The sequence below is a fragment of the Engystomops pustulosus genome, chromosome 8 (genome assembly GCF_040894005.1).
Source record: "Engystomops pustulosus chromosome 8, aEngPut4.maternal, whole genome shotgun sequence".
Lineage (NCBI taxonomy): Eukaryota > Metazoa > Chordata > Amphibia > Anura > Leptodactylidae > Engystomops > Engystomops pustulosus.
This window is the reverse complement of record NC_092418.1, coordinates 41364910-41389396: the sequence shown is the minus strand read 5'-3', so window position 1 is coordinate 41389396 and position 24487 is coordinate 41364910. Positions and strand designations below refer to the sequence as shown.

Below are 24487 nucleotides of genomic sequence, written 5' to 3'. Positions count from 1 at the left end.
AATACTATTCCCTGTTAAAAATTGTGTGTTTACATGAGAAGGAGACATTTATGCATATATATATATGCATAAGAGTTGTGCAATGGCTTTGCTAGGTTAGGCCTTTACCTGGAAAAATACTGAAGTGGTTTATCATGGAGAACCTGTAAAATAACAGCACAGGTTAGACATGAATCCTTCCATTTTTATAGACCTTTATTACATAAAATGTATTTACTGAGGACAAAACATTTTGTAAAATACATTCCTATGTTACTCACAGTTTGCATCAGTTTAGCACATGCTGTAAGCCATTGAGATAAATCATTTACTTTGCATGATAACATATGAGTGAGAAAACTAAACCAAGCCACAAGAGCTCAAATGTCAGTGTAATGCTGGACCCTACCGACCTTCAAAAATAATATTTTACCATCCAGGTTTAATCCAGAGAGTTTGTCACCTGAGGTCTCATCATTACACCCCTTAGACAGGTTTCTCATCCAGAATTAATATTGGAAATATTGGGTGTGTGGAGAAACTATAACATAGAATCCAGTAACACCATAGGAGGGAATGTTTATAGCCAAATGTTGTAGTACACAATGTATGTTATCAAACAAAACAAAACGGTAAAAAACACAATAGTATCTAAGAAGTGATGATATGTCCAGACCACGTCTCGTGCTTTGATCCCGGAGCTAAATGGGTGATCCTGACTTCCACGGCCTGCTTCTTCTCATGTTTAGGAGGAATGCTGCATATTTTGTAAGTCACTTCATCACCTTCCACCGGGACATATTCTCCTTCGATACTGTCGTGAAATGAAAGAAAAAGCAGGTTACTAAATCACACTGCCCTCTAAACGCGGGCCTTAAAGGGGTTGTGTCACCATAGCAAATGGCTGTAATTGGGTCCAATGCATTGTGACAAGTACTTTCACCATTTACACTTATTACAAAATCTGCACCCGTACTGAGATAACTCCTTTTGTTTTGGTTGCTGGCGCCCCCTGCTGGTAGCCGTGTCCTGTCCTGAGCAACAGCTGATCTGGCAGAGTCTGTGCACAAACATTCCCCCAGCTGCTCTGCACTACAGATCACTCCACACAGAGATCACCTGACACACTGCAGCCAATAGGAAGTGAGAGAGAGGAGGGGCAGAGATTGTGCTGTGATGGCCACTGCTTACCAGCTCCACAGGAGCCTACAGCAGCAGATACAAGGTAACTGCAGCCAGACATGTCTGCTCAGAGGAGTCCTCCCCTAACATGGATCATAGCAATGCAGCAGCCCTCTCCTCCCTCCACCATTAGTCAGGTCACACAGGAGGCTGCAGAGATAACACAAGTAACAGGCTGAGCTCTGACCTCTCCTGATGCAGTCATCCTCCTGTACTCTCCTCCATGCACTGTCCCTCCATGTTACCCTGCTGTCCTGCAGTCCTCCTCCTGTACTCTCCACCATTCACTGTCCCTCCATGTTACCCTGCTGTCCTGCAGTCCTCCTCCTGTACTCTCCACCATTCACTGTCCCTCCATGTTACCCTGCTGTCCTGCAGTCCTCCTCCTGTACTCTCCACCATTCACTGTCCCTCCATGTTACCCTGCAGTCCTCCTCCTGTACTCTCCACCATGCACTGTCCCTCCATGCTACCCTGCTCTCCTGCAGTCCTCCTCCTGTACTCTCCACCATGCACTGTCCCTCCATGTTACACTGCTGTCCTGCAGTCCTCCTCCTGTACTCTCCACCATTCACTGTCCCTCCATGTTACCCTGCTGTCCTGCAGTCCTCCTCCTGTACTCTCCACCATTCACTGTCCCTCCATGCTACCCTGCTCTCCTGCAGTCCTCCTCCTGTACTCTCCACCATGCACTGTCCCTCCATGCTACACTGCTGTCCTGCAGTCCTCCTCCTGTACTCTCCACCATTCACTGTCCCTCCATGTTACCCTGCTGTCCTGCAGTCCTCCTCCTGTACTCTCCACCATGCACTGTCCCTCCATGCTACCCTGCTGTCCTGCAGTCCTCCTCCTGTACTCTCCACCATGCACTGTCCCTCCATGTTACACTGCTGTCCTGCAGTCCTCCTCCTGTACTCTCCACCATGCACTGTCCCTCCATGTTACCCTGCTGTCCTGCAGTCCTCCTCCTGTACTCTCCACCATTCACTGTCCCTCCATGTTACCCTGCTGTCCTGCAGTCCTCCTCCTGTACTCTCCTCCATGCACTGTCCCTCCATGTTACCCTGCTGTCCTGCAGTCCTCCTCCTGTACTCTCCACCATGCACTGTCCCTCCATGCTACCCTGCTCTCCTGCAGTCCTCCTCCTGTACTCTCCACCATGCACTGTCCCTCCATGTTACCCTGCTGTCCTGCAGTCCTCCTCCTGTACTCTCCACCATTCACTGTCCCTCCATGTTACCCTGCTGTCCTGCAGTCCTCCTCCTGTACTCTCCACCATTCACTGTCCCTCCATGTTACCCTGCTGTCCTGCAGTCCTCCTCCTGTACTCTCCACCATTCACTGTCCCTCCATGCTACACTGCTGTCCTGCAAAGGAGTAGCTAAAGATCAGTAACATGTGAGAAGCTGTCACCTATTTATCTATCCAAGTCCTATTATCTATCACCTGTCATCTATCTATCTCATATCTATCTAATAAATATCTATCTAGTGATTTAGTTGCAATTCCCTACAAAATACACAGAAAGAGATGCAATTAACGCCCCAAAGTAACATACAAAAATACAAAAGTTTCTTAGTAAAAGTCATAAAAACAACAAAAGGTCCATGTTATTGCACCTAATTTTGTACAATCAATGCATACAAGTAGAGCAAAACAATGTATTCTCACAGTATCATGGTCGGTCAGGCGGACAGTAAAGTGTAAATATGTCGGAGGTCTAGGAAAATGCAGGGCCGGCAAACTCCATGCGTATCCTCACTTTTAAGTCACTTCCTCAGGGGTGTGACTTTGGAGTGACAATACACGTGGGGTTTGCCTCCCCTGGACCCACCTAGACTTCCGCCATGCATGTCCGCCTGACCGACCATGATGCTGTGAGAATACATAGTACATGTGTACTATGTGCAGTGTCCTGTGCAGTGTGCAGGGGGCGCCAGATTCAGGACTTCTGGCGCATGTTCTTCATGAATCTGGCGCCCCCTGCACTGCTTTGACAGACTGCACCAACTTTTTTTGGTGCACATTTAACATGGGGCGTATGACACATTTCTATTGGACTTCTATTGGATGAGTAAATCCAGGGACTATTTGAGCACAGCAGGTGGAAGGAGACTCTGAAGGCTGAGCGCTCTGTAGCGCTGAGGTGAGGCCAGTGAGTTGCCTCTGTCAGTGCTGTGCATGTGCCTGGCCCCTCCCACATCTGCTTCTGTGTGGAGCAGAATAGAGGCTGAACAAGCATCATAATTACAAATAGAAAGGGATATTTAATTCCAGGTAACCATTACAAGTAGATTTTTGAAATATTTTAACCTCTGACAGCTTTTTGTAGTCAATTGTTTCGTGGCATAACCCCTTTAAGTGGTTATAAAGCTAATCCTACCTAACATTACCACCAAGTGCCAACTATGCAACTATGTGGTCAAACAACTAAACCCAACTTATAAAATAAACAATGCCCTGTGCTAGAGGACTGAGAATAACTTAAAAATTAAATGAAAGGGTATTTAATATTTTACAAACTGAAGAAAACAATTGGCATTACCGTATGTCTATTAAAGGGGTTGTACCTCGTTTGATTGTTATTCTTTACAGGGCGTGAGATAATGATCATAACCGATTGGTGGGACAACCACAATTCACGAGAATGTGGGTTCTGTTCTCACTAAATGAATGAAGCAGAAGGACAAGCATGCGCCCCCCCAGCTGCTCCGGTGATTTCTAATCGCGGGTGTTACAGGTGGGTGTCAGCTGTAATATACAGCAGACATCAGCAGCTTCTGATGCCGGCTGCGTTCTGGAACCGATGCCAGAAGCTTGATGTTATTTTACTTCATTCTGCGGTAAGTCCCTGCTGCCCGTGACATACTCTTATGTCAAATTATGTAAATTCATTTACGCTGTAAAGAAGCGACCCCAAAAAAATTTAAAAAAGAAGTGTGAAAAATGTTGCAATACTAAATTATACCAAATTAAAAAAATCTTTATATATTTGTATATACATTTTTTTTTTTTTTTTTAAGATTGCCAATTTTATCATTTCTGGTTTGTGTTACACTTTTTTATGCAATCCCTAAAATACCATCAAAACTTAACAAAAAGGTCATAAAAGGTTATATATTTCACACACAAAAAAGCCCTCATTGAGTTTTTTCTTTTTAAAATTGAATACATAAAACAAAAACTCTCGATAGGGAGAAAAATAAAATGGGCTTTCATAGATGCAGATTTGTGGTTTCAACTAACAGGCTGATCTGTATGGGTGAAGCATGGCTGTTATTATGCCTAAACCTGCCAGCGGTAGTGGGAGTTCTGGTCTACTCCTGCTTGCACTTTTCTACAAAATAATAATAAATCATTGTAGGGTGATTTTTTTTTTCACTTGCAAAAAGCCATGGTTTACCACATACATATATTGTTGAAATCACATCCCAAAAAAAAAAAAAAATCTAAATTGAAAAATGACAGCAATTGCCAATAAAACAAGTGAAGGTTTATGACCCTATAAATAATTGATGTGAATCCATCATTAGACCGATATAATGGGCTTCTGATCCCCGGCCCTACAAGATGTAAACTGGAACCATCAATCTTAGACTCGTCAGCAAGCCCCAAGCTAATAATGAATAGTAATGCAATAACTGGCACTGGAGTGGAACAAGCCTTAAAATAAAATTTCCCATGATGCTTTAAGAACATGAGGATTGAACCATGAAGGTGTCATATACGCCCATGCCTGAGCTCAGATGATCTACGTCCCCCATTTCTCCTGCAGAATTCCTGCACTTACTCGGAGATGTGTACGAAGATATCAGGCCCTCCATCTTCAGGCGTTATGAAGCCATGACCTTTAGAACGGGAGAAGGATTTACATACTCCTTTGTACTCCGGACCTTCTGAAGCTCGGACAGTTCTGTGGGAAAGAAATGATCATGATGAGGAATGGCGGCAGAATATCATCTATCATGCAGGAAGAAAGCTTCATTGATGTGCCAGAAAAAACTTAAGCACTCACAAGCTCCTCCATCAGTCGTTTCATGGTTCAAGTCAACCCAACATTTCTTAGGTCCCATACCAATTCGGGTACCAGAAATAGGACTGCTAAGCCAATCATTGGCCAGTAATTGCCAGCGTGGTCACAATAACATGTTGAGAGAGAGCGGTAGTGCTGGAATGGGTGCAGCAGCAGCAGAACTTTTTTTGTTTGTTTTTCCAGCGTCCAGATTTCACTTCAAGATCACTACAAGTCTGACATGCTTCAAGAAAAGGTCCATTTCATGCAATGTTTTGTATTACATCTCCAGTAAAACAATGTTGACCTAAGAGTCCCTGCATACTAAGAAGATATTAAATTGCTCTAAGTGCAGACAATCCATTGTATTCCTTTCATTCAAATTAACCCACCCAAAATAAATACTTCATAAAAACAAAAACACACATTTCCTTTGGAACCATACAAAGGAACCATTTGGGTATAATGTATGCAACTCACCTGATGTCCAATCACATTAAGGCCCCTTTCACATGAATGTATAAAATCTGTACGGTACAGGTAGCATAAGGCCACATTCATTTCAATGGGAAATACTCTGCCTCCGTCAGGCCTCTGTGATAGATCTCTCTCATAGATCTCATCTGTCTCATCTCTCTCTCTTTCTATGTGTCAGTACAATGTCAGAAGGCAGATAAAAGTGTATATGCACCTGCACCCTGATAATCTAACCGCATTGTCAGCCCACAGAACTAGATGAATCATGAAGTATCTGCTTAGAGAGTCCCAGCCCACACCCTGGAGTCTTACACTGACCATTACTGAGTGATAGCAGCTAAAACAGCAATAAAACTGAGTAAAATTGTAAAAAAGTAAGGGGTTAAAATTATCTATATTGTGTATTGTGACATACTTCCTGATCATCAATCAAGAGAATCTGATTAGCAGCACCTGGTTGCTACACAACCGCCTTATTGCTGCGCCAGCAGTAATGGCTCCTTCAGACGACCATGGTTGGTCCAACAATCATGGACTGTGCAAAGGACGGATTTCACAGACCAACCACTGTGCCCTGGATGGAACTCTCTGTATCATAGTGATATATGGTTCAAGGAATTCCCAGCAAAACAGCAGCACTGAAGTGTAATTAGGATTGGTTGTGTGTTGTTGAACACAGATTGTATTTAACCATTACAAATTAACTTTCAGTAATCCGGTTCCCTGCAGCCACATAGAAATGAAGACTTTGGGTTAGACATGAAGGGGCAGATTTATCAAGCTGTCTAAAAGCAAGAATGTTCTTAGTTGCCCATGGCAACCGATTACAGCTCCCCTTTAAAATATTCCTGAGCACTGGTAAAATAAAAACTGAGCTGTAATTGGTTGTCATGGGCAACTAAGAACATTCTTACTTTTAGACAGCTTGATAAATCTGCCCCGAAAAGCTTTTTTAAATAGATAGAAGAAGGAATTCTACACTCACGCGGAAAATGTTCTTGTACGTCTTGTTGGGAGTGGGCTGGGTATGAGGTGCCTCATAGGAGAAGGAGAGCGATCTCTTATTCGTCGAGGGCCTGGTAAATTCAAGGTCTTTGGAGATTCAGGAGATTGAGGAGATACCAGGGACTCGCTGGATGTGCCCGTAACAGGCGAGGTTGAGTCAGATGACATTTCGGCTTCTTATCTGAAACACATAGAACAAAATATATGCATGGGCTTCATTTAATCCGTTCTTAAAAGGTTACACGTAGAATAGATCCATCCCTTACTATTCACCACAGCAGGAGCTAATAAAATAAACATTTCTGACTATTGCCGGCATCATCCATAATAGATCTACTGAAACACTAGAAAACAGTCCGCCTCATATACATCATCAATGTTCTAGTGCTGCCTCATTCTCCACACACAATATATTTACCTGCATTTTCCTTGTATTTGTCAAGCACTTCTCACCCTAAGTACTACCCAAGGATTTTCTGACTAAGTTTATAGGCAAGTAAAAAAAATAAATAAATTCTAATAGGTTTCCATGGAGAACTTTACAGCTTTACCAGCATCATGAATAGTGATCATTGCAGTAACACACCTGAAAAATCTTCCCTCACTCCCACCCCAAAAAATCATCTCGTCAGTGGGACACAGCCACGTGGCCACACGTCTTTTATTCTGTTGAAGCAGTGAACTATTAAGATGAAATTGAACTTCAGAGGATCCACAAAAGCAACAGGCAATGTTTACCATGAGAGCCCTCAGCATATAAGCTGAACGTATCCATAGACTTACACGGGCAGGTGCAGGCCTCCATTTCGACTCCATCTGCACAGCATATGTCGAATCCAGAAGGAAACACCTAACTGTATGGCATCCATCCCCGACCTCCACAGAGCTTCTGCTCTGGAAGGACCCCAGTGATACCACTATACATAACACATACACCCACCTAAATTGGCAGTCTTACTTTCAGACTATCTATATAAGCACAGTCATTTCACTCAGGAGACACTCTGAACATCGGCAGCAACCAATCACTGGCCGCTACCAATCACTCCTCCTCCTGGTGATCACATAGGCTGCAGATGTTCAGGGGTGAATTTTCAAAATAGGTTCCAAGCATCTTAAAAGCTACTACAAATCACTGTACAAATGATCATAAATTAAAACAATGAAATCATGGCTTATGATAGTTCCTTAAGCTATGGCAGCCTTGGGTAGTGTTTAGAGACTCACTGACCTTCAGGGAACTGTTGGAATCTGACTAGGTGATCGGTGGGGGAGAGGAGGGGGGGGGGGGCAGTTGTCTGGGCCCAAGTGTCCTTCCTCTTCTCCCCCATGGATAGGCCTTTTAAGTCACACGCAGCTTCTTGAACAATGTACTCGCGGATAGGACACCCCCCCCCCATTTGTATATAAATCTCCATGTTCTTTGTTTGGATCAATGCCTGTTGCAATTCTTGGCTTTTGCATTATAACTTGTCACCATCATCAAGTAGAAGCCCGTAAGTTGTTGTATTTCACAAGACTTGAACTGCAACCCACAATTTACCACCAGATTAAGGAAATTCTGACAACACCCTGATTCCTGGAAGTTCGTCTTTGCCTCTCTCGAGGCGGCTCAGGGAACTCCGTACGGGGGCTCCAGACCACAACTAACGGGTTCCACCGTATGAAAGAACTCCTTTTCGTTCAAAGGTTTTACATCCTCAAGTTCTAATGCAAGTTCTACTTAAAGGAAAAAAAAAATACCACTTTTTACTGAATATGCTATTATATATCCACAAGCAGACTATATGCTAACTAGTATGGTTTCTTATATACCCTTTACTATGACTGACAATTCACTGTGATTATGTTCAATCAATTTTATTGGCTTTCAAAAACAGGATTTAAAAAATAAATTAAAAACAACAAAAGCAAAGCTCTTCAGCTGCGGCAAAAAAAAAAAAAAAAAACCTGTATAAAGGGCAGGGAACAATCATTTGTAGAGTGCACCAATTGTTCAGACTGCACTTTGATAGCAATCACCAGTCCTATGTGTATTTTTATACATGGATTTGGCTCAGGAATCATCAGGAATAGTTGCCCGGCCACAGGGCATTTCATGGAACGGAAGTTTTTAATCATTGCACATGGAGAGTGGGTGGTGGGAACACGAGACGAGTCACTCTAAAGTCTGTTCAATCCGGTCTTTCTATCCAGTTACTGGAGACCCGTCCAAAATGTAAAATGAGACCATGCGAGACAAATGCTGATTGGCAGATTTCATGAACAGCAGCAAAGTTCACCAGTCCATTATAATAATGACTGAGGATTATTGGATCCAAAGCAACAAATAAAATGTCTCCTCCGCAGAACGTTGCATTGTGTTATATGACGTGCACAGTCAGGGGAATGAGGCCCACGTCAGATTCATCATTTTCTCAGAAATCAAACATTCAGTAAAGGGAACCTTGGAACCCAACAATGTATAAACACCCTGGTACTGTATACATATCAGTAAGTTATCTTTACAATGTGTATATGTAGAGGTATGCAGCACTGCTACTAGTGGTGAAAAGCTCCAGGCATATAGTCAAATGCAGCACAGTGATGCTGAACATCTCCATGTACAAGAGACCTTGGATGGCAAGTGCCTCCTGGGATCTTACCAATATATAAAGGAAATCTACCATGGCAAACCAGGGGCACTTATTCACAGACTCAGGCACCATGACTGAGGTAATCTTCTTATATTTGTTATCCGTGGCCTCCTTCAAATCACCTTTCAAAATTAAGTTAAGGAGTCTGAAGGGCTATGGGGCGTTACCAGAGGCCCTCAGTGCTGAAGATTCACAGGCTGTTACAATGAGCAAAACACGTTTAACCCATTTTGCATTTAGCACTCACACAAAGGCATCAGAACAGAGCATTTTCATTTGCAAGGTGATATCGATATAGCTTTAGATATCATTACAATTCCACTTCTACTTCAGACTATAGACGTATGTTACAGCAGCATTGTAAAAGAATGCTGCAACCCCCAAATATAAGGCTTGCATCTCATTACCCCCACGTTTATAATTAAATTTTTTAATTTGGCTGGTCTGTGAGGGTGCGGTCACACGTCGCGTTTACTGCATGCGTTTAAAAACGCATTGCTACAGCTGAAGGGAGATTTGCCTAAATAAACAGCTGTTAACGCTTGCGTTTACAAAACGCAAGTGTTAATGCATTGTTAACGCATGCATTAAGAGTTTCCTGCATTAGAACGTTCATGATCCCCCAGTGACATCATTATGTCACTAGCAATAGGCTACAATAATGTTACTTGGACCACAAGAAAAATGTGTGCGATTAAAATCAGAGAGGTTTTTAGGAATTTAAAAATGCAAATAAAGTTACCAAAATCTTCAGCAAGACCCTACATACCTAGTCCTGTTCTCATCTGAGAAATGGAAACCATCTATTATAAATACAGATACAAGCGAACGCTCAGCAAAGACCCTTAAAGGGTTGTAACGCGGCATTTATGCTGGGCGGACAAACTGGTTCACGCTCTAAACTTTGTAGTATTGTCGGTTTTAGTTGACCTTTTTAGTTAAAGGAGTGTTTCATTTTCTTTTTTTAATATTACCGTATGTGGAAATTAGCAGTTTAGTCATTTATGAACGTAGTATTTGCAGAGAATGATCCAGGTGTTTAACTCCTGCTTGTGCCATGTGCTTTCTACATATAGTAACACCCCCTCCCCCATGCCTGTGGTTAGGGGACATCACAGGTCTCCCTCCTTATCTCTGGAAGATTGCGTTACACATACTTGGAAGCTGATAATGAATATAAAGTGAGTAAAAAGCAGAAGGGACAATATAATCCAGCACTACCTTATAGGGACAGGCAGGAGCTGTATACAGAGATAATGCTGCAGTCCTTCACATTGATAGTGTCACCCTCAGCAGGACCCAGCTGTCCAAGGACACATGTATGGACTGAGGAGAGTCACTTTGCATGTCAATCACCATAAGCGTCACATTGGGTCTATACACCAGAATCCAGACCCTTTGAAGAACCTGTGAAGCAGATTACAGCTTCCAGTCTTCCTGGGAATGAGGCCACAGAGTGCGCACTTCAGGATTTGGGGATTGGCTGCCATTTCTCTCTGCAGACCCTTTTAAAGGAACTCTAGCACCAGAATCAGCTGTAGTAAATCAGATACACGTAGTGTGTGTGCCCTCAGCCAGGATCCATTCATGTTCTTGAGTTCGGCCTTTTCCACAATAAAAGGGTTTTTAAAAAATATGAAAATGAGCCTGAGGGACTCTGGGTGAGGTTACCAGATCCCCTTTGGGCCTGCACCTCCCTCCCCAGCAAGAGAGACTGATGTCATCCGGCTCTCTGCAACGCATGCCCAGGGCGGCTGTACCAGCATTTCCTTTAAAGGAAAACTACAATTAAAATGAAGCATAATAAACCACTTACTCATAGATCCAGGCACAGTGACTGTGAATCTTCCTGTATTTGATATCCATGGCCTATGTCCTTCTAAAACCAACTTTTTAAATTATGCTAATGAGTGAAGGGCTCTGGGGGTTACCAGAGACCCTCCATGCTGTCACTTTACAGGCTGTTACAGTGTGCAGGAGCACTTCCCCCCTCCAACTGTGTGCTGAAACCTCCTCTGCTGAAGTAAGTTTACATCAGGCAGAAGGAGAGGGGGAATTGTGGAGAGGGAGACCATGTAACAGTCTGTGATGGCCTCACTCCTTCTAAAATCAACTATTAAATTAAAAGCAGCCTGTGTCTCAGTCTCCTCGATGCATTCTTCCTCTCTGGAACCTGTCACCAGCTAAAAATGACATTCCTGATGACAGGCTCACTGTAGGTACTTTCAGCTCCTCACATCTGTTCCAAAGCCGATCAGTCTCTTTGTGACAAAGAAAAAAAACCCACAGCTGCCACCACCTTGCTTCATTTTAAAGACTGAAAAAAACTAAATTATGTGATAAAACCAAAACAGGACTTTTTGGCCTTAATTCTTTAACCCCTTAACGCTCTGCGCCGTAGCTCTACGGCGCAGAGGTATAAGGGATGTATGAAGAGGGCTCACGGGCTGAGTCCTCTTCATACAGAGGTGGGGGTTTTTGCATAATGCATAAAACCCCCACCGCTAATAACCGCGGTCGGTGCTAGCACCGATCGCGGCTATTAACCCCCCCGTTGCCGCAGGTAAAGTCGCCGGCGGCATTTAAAAGACGGCGGCGCGCGGGCGCCGCCATCTTTTTTTCGATCGCCACGCCCCCGAACGTCATCGGGGGGCGGCGATCGGTTGCCATGGTAGCCTCGTGTCTTCTTTTGACACGAGGCTATATGGCAGCTGCAGATTCGTTACAATGAGCCAGTGGCTCATTGTATTGAATGTGCTGCAGAAATGCCATATATTGCAATACAGAAGTATTGCAGTATATGGTAGCAGCGATCTGACCATCTAGGGTTAATGTACCCTAGATGGTCTAAAAGATAGTGAAAAAAAAAAGAAAAAAAAAAAGTTTAAAAAATAAAAAAAATTTATAAAATATTAAAAGTTCAAATCACCCCCCTTTCCCTAGAACTGATATAAAACATAATAAACAGTAAAAATCACAAACATATTAGGTATCGCCGCGTCCCAAAATGCCCGATCTATCAAAATATAAAAACGGTTACAGGCGGCGGTGACCTCCGAGACGGGAAATGGCGCCCAAACGTCCGAAATGCGACTTTTACACCTTTTTACATAACATAAAAAATGAAATAAAAAATGATCAAAATGTCGCACAGACCTCAAAATGGTAGCAATGAAAACGTCGCCTCATTTCGCAAAAAATGACCCCTCACACAGCTCCGTGCGCCAAAGTATGAAAAAGTTATTAGCATCAGAAGATGGCAAAAAAATTTTTTTCTTTTTTGTACACATTCGTTTAATTTTTGAAAAAGTATTAAAACACAATAAAACCTATATAAATTTGGTATCACCGCGATCGCACCGAACCAAAGAATAAAGTAGGCGTGTTATTTGGAGCGAAGAGTGAAAGTCGTAAAAACTGAGCCCACAAGAACGTGACGCACGTGCGGTTTTTTTTCAATTTTTCCACATTTGGAATTTTTTTTCAGCTTCGCGGTACACGGCATGTTAAAATAAATAACATTACGGGAAAGTAAAATTTGTTACGCACAAAATAAGCCCTCACACAGGTCTGTACACGGAAAAATGAAAAAGTTATGGATTTTTGAAGTTGGAGAGCGAGAAATGAGCCGAAAAACCCTGCGTCCTTAAGGGGTTAATAACGATTTCAGACACAATTTGTTTGTGTCGTCTACCAAGCATAAAGCTTCTTTTTGGTTCCAGTGTCATAAAACCTACATTGGTGGAGTTCTGGTTCACCCTCTGGAAATATCTCCTATCGGCCCACAAGATCTAAAAAACTCAGCAATAGGGACCACTGGGTTCTCAGTCACGTCTCTTACCCAGTGAGATAGAGTCCTGGCTGACACAAATTACAATTACAAACTCCGTGTGTAATGTGTTTACGTTAGCCAGCTTTATCCAGCTTTCCAAAGGTCCTGAATGTTATAATTGTTTTTTTTTTCAGCAAAACCACTCAGCTCTGGGATTAACCAAGATATGATCCTGCATCAGTGTAGCTACAGCATTCTCAAGGTATGTTTGCTTCATAATGCATCAAATCAAATGGTAGGTTTTCGTTAAGTGCAATTTATAGATTTACAACAGTCATAAAATTGTTGACATGTTAAGTGAAGGCAGGAATTTAAAATCATTACGGCAGTAGGATCACTAGAGTAAAATCAAAAGCAGTAAACTTCTTCCCAAAGCATCATGCACCTGACTATGCATTGTTTGAAGAAAGCAATGTTTTTAAAACCCTGGACAACCCTTTTAAGAAATTTTAAATTTAGTGTCCCATTTTGCCATTAAGCATCCTAATAAACCACTCAATGTTTCTCAAGCTGCAGAACATTCTCTTTACTTTTGATTTACATTCAAAGACATGCACATTAAACTCAATGTACAAACCAATGAATAATTCAATAGCTGAACTCAAAGGGAAGCTGTAATCAGGATCACACACTTACCCAATGACAGGTTCCCATAACATTTTAATGCTATTTGCCAATCTGCTTTCAAAATTAACATCAGTGATTCCACTTACTTTAAAAGTTGATAAAAGTAATACCAAGCTCCCTAGCAGCGAACTACATTGAGTCATTGGGGTGCCCGAGTCCCTGCTATCTGGGACATGAGCTGCATGAGGAAGGAGGGAGGGGGAGAGCTTAGGAGATAATAATAATGATGATGATGATGATTGCAGCCTTGTAGCAGGTGTCCGTGTGACTAGCAGGGAGTCAGATACTCTATATTTTTACAAGTAAAAAAACACTTTTTAAAAGTGAGTGGAAGCAGTAACATTAATGATAAAACCAGATTGGGAATTAGTATTAAAAAGTATATGGGAATCTCTCATTAGGTGAAAATGTGTGATCCAGGTTCCCTTTGCCCTGTTGGTTCAAGCTCCAGTAAAGAGCTGAAACTGCATCGGATCCACAACAAAACCATTACGGCGTGGAGCGCTATTAGTGGGACTCCACGCCATAATAGTATGGTTCGCCCAACACCATACTATTGTGGCGTGGAGTCCCACTAATAGCGTTCCACGCCGTAATGGTTTTGTTGTGGATCCGATGCAGTTTCAGCTCTTTACTGGAGCTGAACCAACATTGGGATACATGGGGTGTAAACGATAATCTACCACTGACATCCCTGTGTAACACCAGCAGTAGGAACAAGCTCCAATCGTGGGCTTTAACCCTTTTAATGATCGGCGCCCCCCAAAAGTTTCATTATACCAAATTAAAGTGATTATATTTTTCTTATTACATTAGTGTGCGTTTTCCCTGGCCAATTACTTATGGTAGTTGACCCTCTTAAAAACATATACACCTTCTGTATGTAAGGTTAGTTGTGACCATAATATTTATCCCTTTTGGCTTGTCTAATATTGGGAATAAACTTCTAACAAAGTATAAGCTACTGTCAATGAGTTTAACCCAAGTCCAAGTCCATATTGTAAAAAAAAAAAAAAAAGAAAATCTACTGACCAACACTAAATCTTAAAGGATATTCTATGCTATGCACACCCACAATGATTCTCTCAATGCTATGGTTCCCAGAATTCTGGGTGTTGTAGTTTATAAGCAGACATTAAAAATTTTGTTCAAGTTCATGTTTGACACTTACCTTCAATACAATTATATCTTTCACATTTGGTGAAAAAAAATGGAAAATAATTGTAAACTGAAGATGAAAAAGCCAAACATGACAAGGGTTTACCTTCCGAATATGGGCAAGTCCAAACAATTCTCTCCACATTCCTTTCAATCTCTATGGAATTCTGGTATCTGCCAGCGTCCAGAGTAGATAAAGGCCACTGAAGTTTGTCAATCTCATAGTAGTTACTACAGCCAGTAATTGTGAGCGTTTCATTTCTTGGTAATCTATGACCTAGTCCACTTTAACAAAAAAACTGATGGGGCCAGGAAAAAAATGACTATACTTACCTGGCTTCAGCATCCCAGTGTTGCCCAATGTTGGGTAAATGCACTTTACACTGGCTCGTTTTTTTTCTGGTCTGAACTGAGCGCCTCACATTTTAATTTATTCACTCCCCTGTTGCGCTAGTAGTCCGGCCCCCGACATTGCATAGAGCAGGTGATTGGCAGGATCGAGGGGGTGTAAATAAATTAAAATACTAGGCATTCTGAGGCGCTACATTGATGTAGCGGGAGCGGCCAAGGTAAAAGAGAACCCGTCAGGCAAAATAACCCCCCTAAACTTAATATATTTCCATAAACTGTCATTAGAGAGCATTGCCTCTATCCCTTCATTGTCCCTCTACATGCCTGTAAACCTAAGTAATGAGGTCCTAAAGCTGTATGCAAATGACCTGTGAAATGTCCAATGAGTCATTATCATATTCAAGCTGTCCACCTTATTCATGAGTGGGAGGTACAGCCACACCCCCAGTGTTTGACTGACAGCCTTTATAATGGTGTGATTGCTGCTCCATGTGCTAGCTGGTGGCCACACCCCCTGCAGCCTGTGTGTGTGTGTGTGTAGGAGAGATACAACAGCTCCAGGCAGCCATGTTATAGCAGAACATGTCAGGTACTTGTGTAGCTGATGTCTGTGTCTCACACATGTGTATTAGGAGGATGCAGCATGTCAGCATATGCAGCACACACACTAGCAATGCTTTACTATACATTACACACAGACATGAGCAGGGGGAGGAGAGGGGTGGCAGGGGTGACATCACTGCCTCTGACCATGTGACCAGCCCCATTTACATAATAAAGAAAAGGCGATTTTGCAATGATTAATGTATGAATTGACTAGATTAAGGCTGTGATGGGATACTTGTGAGCTGCTCCAACAGGTAGTAGTGACAGAAATAGTGACACAGACCTGATGACAGGTGTCCTTTAATTAGAATAATTTTTACAACTATATTATAACGGCGATTCTGGTACACTACACACATTATTTGAATTTGGCGCCACTACTGGTGAAAATACATGCTCAAATGTGGTAGAATGTCCGAGATTTCGGGGAGGCACAGGAGGCAGGGCAGGAATTGGTTGAAAAGAGAACTGTAGGAGGAGTCTCGACGACGCAGCTGGCCGGAGGCTTGACGCACGCTTGACTGCTCGAACCCGAAGCCCATCCCCCTGACTGGGAGCCAGTATGGAATGGAGCTTGGAATATAAATTATTTCAGCATGCAGCCCGCACATCATCATTATAAGGACATGCCTGGACAACATTTAATGCAGCCTATAAGGTATGTTTATGGGTTTAACAGGCGTCTCGCTGGTGACAGATTACCTTTGAATAAAGACAACTTGATTTGGAAAAAAAATATATATAAAAAAGGTTTGTAAATGCCATTTTTGAAGTCAAAGTTAAGAAGTTTAGTCTGTCCTTCATAAGTTCTTATTGTGATCTGGTTTTGTCTTCAGAAATTGCTTTAAAAACCCTGAATGTGTGTCCTTGCTCATACTTTTTAGTGGGAAATGTTTATTAAGCATCAATGTTCTTATTTAAAGACTGTGCCAATGTTCGGTACAATACAGCCCCCTTGTTCCTGGTACACTCCAGTACTGCTTTATTCTGGGATAAATAATTTGCATATAAAGTGCACACAAAGCTGTACAGATAAGAACTATATTCAGGCGCAGGAAGCTCTGGGTGGAGGAGGAAGGGTGGAAAACTTTTTTTGTGCGGGAATGTCAAACCTTGTAAAATCCAAGTAAAATTAAGATTTACGCTTCTGTGAAAGAATAGGTTTCACTTTCCAGTTTTTGTGGTCAGAGTATCACATAATCAATCCCAAATCCACACAAATAAAACCTTCCAGCATTCCTGGTGAGCTCTGGCTGTACACAAATTTTAATATCACAAGTTCTGCAAGTCCAACGCAGGCCGAATACTGGAGCCCTGACTGTGCAGCGGTCACTGAGGAATCATAGATGAGTGGTGACAACCTGTGCTACTGACTCAACATCTGCAAAGAGTTTGTATGTTCTCTCCGTGTTTGCGTGGGCTTCCTCCGGGTCCTCTGGTTTCCTCCCACACTCCAAAACATACTGTTAGGTTGTTTAGATTGTGAGCCCCATGGGGACAGGGGCCAATTTGACATGCTTGTGCAGCGCTGCGTAATCTGTGTGCACTATATAAATAAAGAATTATTATTATTAAAGAATTATTAATGACTGCGAATGTAAATAGGAGGCTCAGTACAATATCAGTAGTTGCCGAATACATTATTCTTGGGTTGGGGCATTTGTGGAGGTTCTCTGAATATGTGGCAGTAGTGTGACCACCTCATATGCCTGAAGCTTCATCCCCCACAAGGGCGACTGGCCACTGTAGCATGTCAGGATAACATTGGCACATGGTTGCCAGATTATGTACCCTACTATCTGAACATATTACAGGGAACTCCTAGCACAGGGATGGAAATGCCTTGTGTCCACCCCTATATGGGTGGGTATAAAATATAATGTGGATACAGTGTCTGCATTGAATATTATTACACACGATGTGTGACTCCCCCATCTTCCCCGCCATCAATAAAAACCTAGAACGGCAATCAAAAAAGTAACTATAACCATTATAGCAAGAAACAAAGTTTCCCAAAAAAACAGCACTTTAATAAAGAAAATATTAAACGGTTTTCGCTTTGCTTGATCATTAACATCTGAAAGATCATATTTGTTCTGATAACACAGGATACAGCCTCTGCAGCATGTTCCTCAACAGCAATAACACGGTAATGACTGCAGAGCTGGGTTTCTATCAGTGTAATGCTTCCTGATTGAGTTTCCACACATCAAGCCTACAAATCATATTTCACTCAGTTACACATTATGTCTGGCTTGTCCTCTTCCACTTGGTTAGCATCTCGTTACCCTAATTGCTCTGAGACATTACAATTACATTTCAAGACATCAAATCTCTATTTCATTTCACACATGTCTGATACTTTACCTCCAGCTCAGTAGTGAAATGCCATAGGGAGGCTCAGTCTCTACATTACAAGCCGTGTCTACCGGATATTCATCTAGCACTATATAATAAACTATGATAACTAAAAGATAACTCAGGAACTAAGGCGACAAACAGATCAAACACAATGCGTAGGAGCTCACTTATACAATGTAACTGCATCCGCCGTGACTAAGAATGTAAGCGGGACTTTGTACAAGTCATATCTTATAACAAGCTGCCAAGTGGAGTATGGCACAAGTATTAGAGGGAGTTTATTCCCTTCCCTAAATTTCAACTGAAGAAATAGGCTTGCAGTTGGCTTGAAGACCCGTCACCAGAATTATACCCCTCACACCAGTAATACCTCATGGTAAAGGGTTAAAAGTCCTCCCCATATCACCTAAAATGATCTGCCATTGAGGTACTATAACATAATTACAGCTGTTTATCTGATATGCAATGAGAAGAGAGGAGTCATATTCTGACTAGAAAAGTCACGCTTTCTCCAGGCTGACAGCGAACCCCACCTCCCTCTTTTGATTGACAGCATCTGTTTATATCTCCGCCTGAGCAGACAGGAAGTCCTGTCCCTGTCCTTGCCAGAATGCTGTCCCACTGACTGCATGGTGCATAGTCAGCACTATGCGGGAAACTGAGGATCTTCTCACTTCATGCAAACAGTCATGGGTTGAACCAACAGACTAGGGTAGAAAACCTTAAGGGGGGGGGGGGGGATTTTACAGATGGAAGGAGGCAGATTTAAACTGTGGCCTCTGTACTGCACTCAAAAAACAGCACAGTGGGGAAGCAAGTGAGGTTTATGGTCTCCATTCTTGATGACAGGTTCCCTTTAAATTCACTTCATCAGAATTTGATCAGTCTAACATGAAGTGAAACATCATTTACAGTCAGTGGTTTATGGGGGTTTCCCACGGGATAAAGATCTTATCTCTGCAACGGTGGTCATGGACCCCCTGAAGCACAGGCATGCATGCACGCGCACACACACTTCCAACGTCTGTGTGTCCTGGAGGAAAATATTAAGATGGTAATTGAGGATATAAGCCACTACTACAATAACAGATGCTTAGTACACAGGATATTGGGTCTTTGTTATGTAAGAGTTTCACCTGTTTAGTCTAGCACCACAGTGACCCTAGAGATTACAGAGTTGCATCCCCGGTATTGTTTTACTATTATCAGCGATAGTATTACATCAGCTGGAGACAGAGGTGAAAAAATAAAACTACAGCAGCCTGGATACCAGGACCACAGGGACTACAGTAGAGTAAATGATCCTGGTGTGAGTGAAACAGAAGGCTGGAGTAAATAATAAATGCTGTGTACATGCCCTTTACCAGCACGGACCAGTGCTGATAACCATTGCCAGTAGTCAGCAGATTCCCCATCATGTAAATACACAGGGAACAGACACGGAGCGGATGACACCTGGTAAACAGAGAGAAAAACCAGCTGCACATACAGTGAGGTGTGTGTCTACATTCACATGTCACTGATGATTTATACACATTGGTGACATTCCTCTGTTATTCCTCCAAAAAAATATATGAATAAATGCATAAAACTGACTTACCTTTCCTCTGGCCAAAAAAAGGGGGAGTCTATCAGCTCAGTCTGTGGAAATTACCAGTCTATACAGGGTCAAAGTTCCTGGATAAGGAAGATAACCAGAGGCACAAGAGGTGTCAGAGGTAACTAGAAACCGCACAGAACATTACCAGAACTGGTACCGATTGTGGAACAGGATTTTAGAAGTTCGGTCGAACTCCACGGGCCCGCTTATCACTTCTGATGAACGGAACAATCAGATTGCAACCAAATCTTCTGCTTCGATTAGTAAATTATTTACAGGAATTTATGTGTCACTCATAAAAGACTTCGGAGACTGCTAGAAACAATGCACTGTAAGCTCCTGCATTGCAGCACCACAAGCCTATTACACTGTCACTGAATTTTCTCAAGTCCTGCTGCAGCTCTAAAGCGCGAGCGAACGACAAAGGACCCTGAAGAGCACATCCTGTCGTTTCATAAAACGCTACATCAGACACTGTACACACGTAAGCAAGGTCAAGGTTTTTGCAGATTCTCATTCTCCCTTCCCAGAATAGCGCAGATTGTCAGCTTTCACAGACCTGGAGGATATTAACAAAATTATTTTGTTAAAAAGAGGGGCGGCGGGGGGATGCTATTATCTGCAAATGTCAGAGATGACAAGCGATTGTGTCACTCACTGACAACAATCTGCGTTCTCTACAACCTTGCAGTCTATATGTATGTACGTCATCAGCTTTCCTGTAAACATTCGTCATCGCTGGTCCTGAGCGGCCAACCACAACATAATACAAGCATGGCAGATGTGCGTTCACAGGAGGCAGGGGCAACGTGCTGAGCAAATATTGCTGACACCATAGTGATCATCCTATGCTTCACTACTTCTCAAATGTAAGCAGAATATATAGTGATGAGACACATAATAGCCCTGGATCTTCTTAAATCAGTCCCCGAGATCTAGTCTGGGGGATTGTCCTTACTTGGTCATTCCCATGGCAGGTACAGAGAAGTCAGCATCTGCAGAATGTGGAATATTTTCCCACACTCCGGTTCCAGGTCATTAAGCCGAGGACATGTAACACTGCACAGTAATGACTGGAAAGGGATCATATCTTATAGCTGGAGGTCAGCGAGGTTATAACACAAGCCGTTGCTTCTTAATGGCAACTTAGTTTCACTACCAACAACTTTGCTGCAACTTGCATGAATTTAGTAATTTGGCAGAAAATCATTACATGAAATATCACTGATATTACTGATGTCTCCAGAACAATTGGTTTTCTCGAGCTGTTTTCTGTACAGATAAAAATGTAGCTTCTAAGTGAACTATTCTTTGTTTGTGGTCTGTCAATTTTTCCCTAGAAGAGTTTGTCCCCTACTAGGTAGAAGTTCCTGCTCTAGTCCTACAATGCTTCCTTTTACAAAAAGGTTTGCAGTGTAACACAAACATCCAGTGCAAATACAGCAGGAAAGACCAGGGGAGGGGGACTGAATGTGTGACTTGTGACAGAACTTCTGTCCAATGGAGACATTCAACAGAACGTCTAAAGATACAAAATCTGTGCAATCTTATGTTATGGAAGAAAGTCTGCAGAGCTCCTGCTAGTTACAGTCAGGGCATCGCTGGGCACTTGTGTCAGATGCATTGGATAGTACCTACATTATACAACCTATAACACCATCATCCCCCTGATGTAAAATGCATCTCCTAGAAGAGACGTATACAAAGACTGCAGCTTATACCAGGTCCTGGGTCGTGTGCAGCAAATAAACACATCCCCCTTGAGAGCTCATTTCTGGGGCTGTAGCTTGTTTCAGTTCTGTGAGTGTTGAAACAAACCAGAACTGTGCTGCAATAATATTTTCTCCTTGTCCCATTGTCCTCATTTCTAGCTGGCTAGAACCGTCAGATAGGTTACCCTAATGCAAAAGCCAGGTGATAAGACATCTGTATTGTGAGCTGGAAGAAGTCTCAAATACATCACAGATAGAAGCTCGCATGCATCTCTGTAGCACTGCACCTTGTCCTTGTGATAGTTTAAGTAAGGCTCCATTCACACCTCGTTTTTGCCCTCTGTTTTAAGAATATAAGAATATTTAAGAATATATCAGATGGATTCCCAACGTGTCCTTACAACGGACGGCAAATACTTATGGTTCAATAGACTTCATTGAAAACATTGTAACAGAAGATAACAATACAACGTTGCACAACTGGTAGACAGCAGGAGCAGGATCATATTAGGGGATGGGGGGTGTAACCTCCCCCTTAAATGACGGCAAATATTTGTCCCACTGTATGCTCATAAAGGGGAAGGAGGAGTGAGCCGATTGGCTGCTGTGGCATCACATGTGGCATCCTGGCGCATGCGGTTTAGACAAATGCATTTTTGTGTAACTATGCGTTTGGCCGCTTCATAGCAACATGAAGTCGTCCTCTTATGGACAGTGACATCAATGAGGATCTTCCTCGTGCTGAGTGATATACATACGTGGCATCTGTCCCTCATTGCCTCCAGTGACCTCTGCTGAGCATAAATGTTGCTCAGCAGAAGGGAGAAGGATAGAAAGATGCAGTAAAGCCGCGTTTTACACATTATACAATGTATACACTGTGCAGAGGCAAAAATTATGCTTCAGTCTTCCAATATACATCTATGGATACGTTCAGCATATACACAGTGTATCACATATACGTGAAATGAATCTAGTCTAAAAGCCATTGTCACAAAATGGCATTTAAATTGTTTTCCCTGTTTTTATGTTTTCATCCATCAGCAGATCTTGATTTGTTGCATTTTTCACACCATTCACATTAAAGGAAATTTCCTCAAAGGTAAGCTCTGCTGTACGTATATTAGATGACGGTGTAATTATTATACTCATACAAGGCTGCCCATACAGTATCAGCTGAACCCTCTGCTTGCAATGTGTTTAGTTGATTATCTACTTTGTATGACGTCCACACATGGGAGAAGTGACCGGCAGCATGACACTTACCTTACACCTAATACCTGTGGCCGATCTTAGGGTGCGTTCACACGATGCGCTGCGTTTCTTGCTGCATTTTTGACACATTCCAAAGGCTTCAGTCTTGATTACCTGCTAAGGTTACATTGCATTTCCAAAGCTTTTTGCTAAAACACAACGTAACCTCAGCATGTGATTTTCGGATGTGCGGATGTACAGATGTGCGTTTCAAGCCTTTGGAATGCGTCAAAAACGCAACGCATTGTGTGAACGCTGCCTTAGGCTCTGTACTCATCTTCCTTGCGTCTGGGTAAGAGAAGACATCTTACCACTTTCCGTAAATCATAGATTTTTTTTTCTCTGACTCCCTCCATGTCCATGTACTCACCCAGCACATATGGCCGCCCCCAGGGGGAGACTTTATAAGTGGATAAACAACCAAAAAAAAAGGAAATGAAAGACAATTTTCCTGTGACAGCAATGTGCCATGCATTGCTATAGAGGGAAACACATGAGAGGTCTCTTATATGGAAGACACTGACATATATAAAGTAACTGTCCCACAATACAACAGAGGAGCAGCCTGATAGGGAGGAATATGGAGACATACGAGACACATGGGGTATAAGTAATAGAAGGTATATGACCGTGTATGGTGGAGGCGTCACAGGCTACAACATGTCCGCCTCCCGGTCCATACACCCGAATATGTGCAGAGACACGGGGCGCACTCACCTGAGCCGGGGGAGGCGGCGGCAACTCCGAGTCTCACTGAACTTTACACAAGAACGGACGAAGCTAATGGCGACACCTCAGGAACCTCCGCGCAGCCCCTCACCTGAGGCAGAGCCCGCACCAGCTCCAGCCAGCACCGAAATTATCTCACCAGAAAACTGTCCCTCAGGGCTTTCCTGTCCTCCTCCCCCTGTGACATCAGCGCACACCCACTCGTGTCATCACCGCCGGGCAATATGCCGGCTCCCCCCGCCCCGCTAGTGGAGCAGTCCTTCCTGTACATGAGCCGGGACTGAGGAGAGGAGATGAGGGACATGTACTCCGCTATATCCCACCCCTGTGTATACATACCCCTGTGTATACATACCCCTGTGTATACATACCCCTGTGTATATCCCTGTGTACAGGGTAAGGGAACAGCTCTGTGCACAGGACAGTAGTGAAAAGTGAATGAAGTGAAGGCTGAGCACTAAAGGGAACCTCATTCCTTCTAAAACCAACTTTTAAAATTATGCTAATGAGCTAATCTAGCCCCTCCTGTGATCTATCTTTACAGGCTCAGAGTGGAGAGAGCCACAGCACACGGTACGGTTCAATTCCAAATCGTCTTTATTGTAACATCATCAGGCATAAAATGGTTACAATAAAGACGATTTGGAATTGAACCGTACCGTGTGCTGTGGCTCTCTCCACTCTGATGCTATTTATAGGACTCTAAGCACCGGATCCCTAGCCGCGAGCACTACCCAAACCTTCTAGGAGTACCCAGGATTGCTGTCCTTCTCTCTTTGTTTCTATCTTTACAGGCTGTAACACTGTCTCACAAGCCCCCTCTCCCTCAGCACTTGTGCAGTAAGCACTTCCTGAGAAAGAAGGTGAGGGGGGGGGGGCAGTGTAACAGCCTGTGAAGTCCCTTTGCTGTCTCATAGACTGTAAGCTCATGTAATATTATATTTGTATGTGTCCCCTATAATTTGT

The 24487-nt window shown here is 42.9% G+C and overlaps 1 protein-coding gene across 3 annotated transcripts; it reads right to left on the bottom strand.

Annotated features, from left to right (window-relative positions):
* Positions 1-177: 177 nt before the first annotated feature.
* Positions 178-23733, bottom strand: CARHSP1 (calcium regulated heat stable protein 1). 3 transcript variants are annotated; one of them, XM_072120758.1, is made up of 4 exons: positions 23613-23733; positions 6636-6836; positions 4952-5074; positions 178-793 (listed from the first exon to the last, which is right to left on the bottom strand). In XM_072120758.1, exons 2-4 carry the CDS (start codon positions 6821-6823, stop codon positions 631-633), a joined length of 474 nt encoding a protein of 157 aa, XP_071976859.1. In that variant the 5' UTR covers positions 6824-6836; positions 23613-23733; the 3' UTR covers positions 178-630. The 3 variants fall into 3 exon arrangements, with proteins under 3 accessions (XP_071976859.1, XP_071976857.1, XP_071976858.1); XM_072120756.1 differs by having other exon boundaries at positions 23510-23729; XM_072120757.1 differs by lacking the exon at positions 23613-23733 and adding an exon at positions 19827-19903.
* Between the last annotated feature and the right edge of the window lie 754 nt (positions 23734-24487).